This window comes from Vespa crabro, chromosome 11 (genome assembly GCF_910589235.1).
Source record: "Vespa crabro chromosome 11, iyVesCrab1.2, whole genome shotgun sequence".
NCBI lineage: Eukaryota > Metazoa > Arthropoda > Insecta > Hymenoptera > Vespidae > Vespa > Vespa crabro.
The window spans coordinates 2416901-2421900 of NC_060965.1; the positions used below are offsets into that span (position 1 = coordinate 2416901).

Genomic DNA, 5000 nt, shown 5'->3' on the forward strand with positions numbered 1-5000 from the left:
CTCTCGCTTTGAGCAGATCTGCGTGAAAATGGGAAAGAAAGTCTGGCGCAACGGCTTCGTTCCTGGAATAAACGAGATACCGCCGTGCTTGTGCGTTGCTTCTCTATGTCTACTTTAGAAGTTTCTATCTTTCTTCTGTGGTGTGCTGATATCTATCTGTATGTGTGCTATTGGGTTCGTAGATATAACGTAAGAGCAAAGAAATCATCAATGGTACGAGAAATATCAGAAGCTCCTCGATGACAACAGTTCCACGATTGATGAAAACCGCGATCTCTTTTCTCCGTAAAAGGATCGTTCTAGAAAAAGTTTCTTTTGAGCGTTCCGTTACGTCATCATCGAGCGATGGATTTTTCTTCTCTTTTCTCGTGTGTATGTAAAAAAAAAAAAAAAGCAAAAAAAGAAAAAAATACAGAAAGAAAAGGCAAAAATAAAGAGACAATAGTAATAAATAAATTAGAAAAAAAACAAAAAAAAAAAAAAAAAAAGAAAAAAAAAAGAAAAAAGAAGAGAAAAAAGGAAGGAAAACGGAAAGAAGAGGAAGAAAAGGGAATTCAAGGTTCGCATTAACGTTTTATAGTTTTTTTTTCACGGGCTAAAAAAATTCTACGTATTGTTTCGTAAAAATATTTTTAATTTTAAGTCACGTAAATTTTCGATTTGGAGCAATTCATTTTAAATTGATTACGCTACGTAACATCCGCTGAAGAATTTTTTTTTTTTTTCTTTTTTTTTTAATCTTTCAATTCGTTACTAAAAAATAACCATCGAATATCGTGAGAACGTTCAGTCGGATTGGTTACTCGCTCTCGAGGGGAAGCTTAATTGAATTGCGACCGGAACGAAGCGCGATAATGATAATAAATATGTAATAATAATAATAATAACAGTATACCTATATGCATATACAAAAATGCGAATTGAGTTTACTATACACAGCGTAAGGGAAGGGGTGGAGGAACGTTGGAGGGGGGGGGAGGAGGAGGAGGAGGAGGTATGGCGGGAGTAGGAGCAGGAGGGCGGATGGTGCCATTTGAAAAATGGACTCTTGCTTGTTACGATTGATTATATCCATACCCCATAGAATTTTTCGTTGGAAATAAATGCACACGCATCCTCTCTTTATTGTGTTTCCATTAAAGTTCCATTTACAAAATGTCGGCTCGCGATCGCCTACGAACAAAAGCCCTTGTATTCTCTCCTCCCTTTCTTTTTTTTTGTTTTTTTCTTTTTTTTCTCGTTCTCCCTCTTCCCCTCTCCCTCACGGCACGATATCAATATCGATTTATTATTTTCCATCTACCATTTTAACTCCTCCTCGCCCCCTCCCCTTCCCTCCTCCTTGCCCTGGTGACGGTTACATACATATATGTATATATATACATACATTTGCCATTGATCCGTCAAATTTGTTACTACAATTTCACCCCCTCCCCTCTTTTCCGTTCGCATGTTTCGTTAATAACAATCGATTCGCTTTATTCGAGAATTCACGATGCCCCGGGTGCTACCATATTACGCGACATTCATTTGTATATACTAGGTACATTCGGGGGAGTAGTGCAAGGGGAGACGGAAGTAGGGGCTTGGAGGATCTATCTGGTCCCACGAACTTCCATGAATTCATTAGCCCAGCCAGTGTTTCCGACTAACGCTCAGTAGTAGGTATCGCGCACACGTTTCAAGCATTTCGTTCTTCCCGTTGTCTATGCAAATGCACTTTATTTTCTCACATTTTTCAATTTCCTAATGTCCCTGGTCTCTCTTTCCACTCTTACGCTCTCTGCTCCTTCCGTTTCCCGTTTTAAAGTGAAAGTTTAACGCGGTTGCGATCTTCTCTATTCCAAACGCGTTCTCGTAAAATAAATACACGGAGTTACGCGAGATAAATTGTTTTCATGTTGTTTCCCCAACAACTTTTTTGACCATGGAAGATAGTCATCGGGATGTGAAATACTTATGTAATGAGTCATAGAACGAGGAATGATATCGTGTACAGGAATAAGAGGGAAAGGAGCTTTAAGAGGAATTCGAATAAAAAATTATTCAAATTATGTGTCTCTTTGAGCGATTTTAATAATGTCAATTTTAAATCAGTATAGATCAAATACGTTCTTACGTTTTTGAGTTTTGACCTAATTATTTCGAATAGTAATGTGGACGATCGATGTTACACAGACGAAATGTCATAATCGAAATCTATGCATTTGCAATCTATATATATATATATAGACCGTGATACAAATAGGAATATGTCGGGGAAAGACTGTTTGATGATTTAGCTGAACGTCAATGACAGTATTTCTCTAGTCAAGCCAACGTATTCCCCAACCCCTAATGAATATCCTATCTAGGATTATCATGTTGAAGAGACGCTAATTAACACGTCACATACCGTAATGGCCACTTAACTGGACAGTGCTTCTCATTTGTAAACCATAGATTTCCGTCAACATGTTATGTATCTAACTTGAAAGATAGAGATAGAGTGAAAGAGAAAGAGAGAGAGAGAGAGAGAGAGAGAGAGAAAGGGAATACAAATGGTGTTCTGCCTCGGGGTTATCGCTCTTCTTCTCTTTTCTTCTGTCCGTCTGTTTGTCTCTCTCTCTCTCTCCCTCTCTCTCCCTCCCTCTCTCTCTCTCATTCTTCCGTTTTCGAAGGAGAAACGAGTGGATTTTCCACGCTCAAAAGAGTGAAATTACACTCGTCGCGCTACCTTTTTGTTTCTTGTGAAACGGAGGCAAACGTAATCGGATTTCGTCGGCAAGAGCAATTATACAAGTTAACCGTAATTCATTTCGGCAATTTAAGATGACTCTCTCTCTCTCTCTCTCTCTCTCTCTCTGTCCCTCTCATTCTGTTTCTATCTTGTTCTGTCTTTTGAAAAGCGGCCATTCGCTATCAATCCCTTTAGGAATGGAAAGAGTGAACGAGAATCGTTAAGAACAAAGAGAAAGAAAGGATGGTTAGCTTTTCTCGTTTCGTTTTGTTTCGCTTTTATGTCCGAGATGATGAAGGGCCATCAGATTGGACACAGTTTCCTGGATTCTTAATTAGATAAAGTCGAAAGAAAAATGATGGAAGGAGTGAGAGACGCGCATCGACAGTCGTATATACGTATATAGACCAACCTCAGTGCCACGTCGATTTCTCCATCGCACCCACTTGTTGAACCCAGGACGCCAATACTCGACGAAGTATTCCTCTGTATACTCAACGCCATGACCATTTCCGAATCTACCTTGAGTCCTGACCGACATAAGCACGCGAGGACTATGAAGGTTCACTTCGAGATACTCCTTGCCTTCCTTCGTTACCATATTCTTTGGACACCACGCACCACCTCCTTTGTCCTGTCGTAATCTAAAAAAAAACAACAAAGATAACGTAATAAGAAGAAGAAAATGAAAAAAGAAAATTTATATGCATGTGTAATATAATTTAAAGTATATGTTAATGTGTAAGAATAGAAAATCGATGATACAATAAATCGAAGATAAATGCAATAAAAAATTGTAATAAGACGTGAAACGGGATATGAAAATATTTCAAATTATAAAAATTCAATGATATACTTATTTTTTATTACTTATTTTTTTTTTCTTCTTTTTTTTTTTTTTTTTTTTTTTTTTTACTTATATTATAACGATTTAAAGATTGTTTTCAAATCAATGCATTATGAGCTTTATTTCTTGGAATTATCTCACTTTCGTTGGCTGCTAAGTAATCTTGCGAATAACATTTACATAATAGTTCACTTTAATAATAGGAAAGTTGAGAAGATGAAGAGAGACACAGAGAGACAGAGAGAGAGAGAGAGAGAGAGAGAGAGGGAGAGAGAATCTACATGGAAATATTTTAGATGGCTTGAAGGAGAAGTACCTACTATCATAGAGAAACGGCATGCCCGCATGTAAACAATAGACCAAGCGAAACCCACTGAAAGCGTTTGCGGTTAATTAGGTAGCAATGCCGTTAACAGTGTCCTAGCTTCTGCCCAACCTTGTCTAAACCTTCTAGTAATTTTGGCTTTCTCTCTCTTCTCCGTATTCTCTCTTCTCTTAACTCTTTGAATCTCTAATCTCTATATAAAGGAAATGTCAAGTATATTCCGTAGATCATATAGAACACGTTAATATTAAAACATAATCCTTCTCGAATAAACATAATTATTGTAATACGAATATTATTTATAAGTTTATGTAAAGAGAAAAAAAATCTTTTAATCCATTACCAAATTGAATAATAATAATAATTATTATTATTATTATTATTACTATTATTATTATTCGTAAAAACAAACAAACAATTAATTGACGTTATATCAGATTGATATCCATTATTACTGTGATATTTAAAATTTATCAATCATAAACATGATTGTTGATTGTTATTAACATAGAACAACGTGATATGGTATATGTTTAGGAAAGAAAAAAAAAAAAAAAAAAGAAAAAAAAATTGAATGTGCGAAAATGACTCTTCTTTCCTTGTTTCTTCGTAAAAAAAAAAAAAAAAATAAATAAAAATAAAAAAAAATTTTGTTCTAATAGGAAGCCAATATAATCTCTGAAAGGAAATTTACGAAGATAATAAATGACTCTTTTGTTGGTGTTAGGATGGAATGTCTGGTTGAAAGTACTCAAGCTGAGAAATGCACTGTGCTCGGGATTCATGAGAGAGTGAGAGATTTCAAGCTCGAGAAACAGAAGCAGAGAGAGGTAGAGAGAGAGAGAGAGAGAGAGAGAGAGAGAGAGAGAGAGAGAGAGAATGAGAAGGGTTTGGAGGAGAAAGGGAATAGAGGGCAGGGCATTATGGGTGCCTCATCGGTCGAAAGGTGCATTAGCATTGCTAATGACTTGTGGTCGTTACCGTCACACGCGTCGGTAGCAACCAACCCTTTCCTATGCTTAGTGCCGCGAAGCACATTCGTTATGAACCCCGCAAAGTCAGCAGGTTCTCTGCGTTTTCGCAAACTCGATGCTAAATAGGAACGAGAT

General features: G+C 36.8%; 1 protein-coding gene across 4 annotated transcripts in view; it reads right to left on the reverse strand.

Annotated features, from left to right (window-relative positions):
- The window catches only part of LOC124428079 (discoidin domain-containing receptor 2-like), a 159859-nt gene that overhangs the window by 65237 nt on the left and 89622 nt on the right, over positions 1-5000 (reverse strand). For all 4 annotated transcript variants that reach the window (XM_046971689.1, XM_046971688.1, XM_046971687.1 and 1 more), the window contains one exon: positions 3132-3363. In XM_046971689.1, the coding sequence (XP_046827645.1) occupies positions 3132-3363 (232 nt within the window). The remainder of the gene's footprint in view (positions 1-3131; positions 3364-5000) is intronic.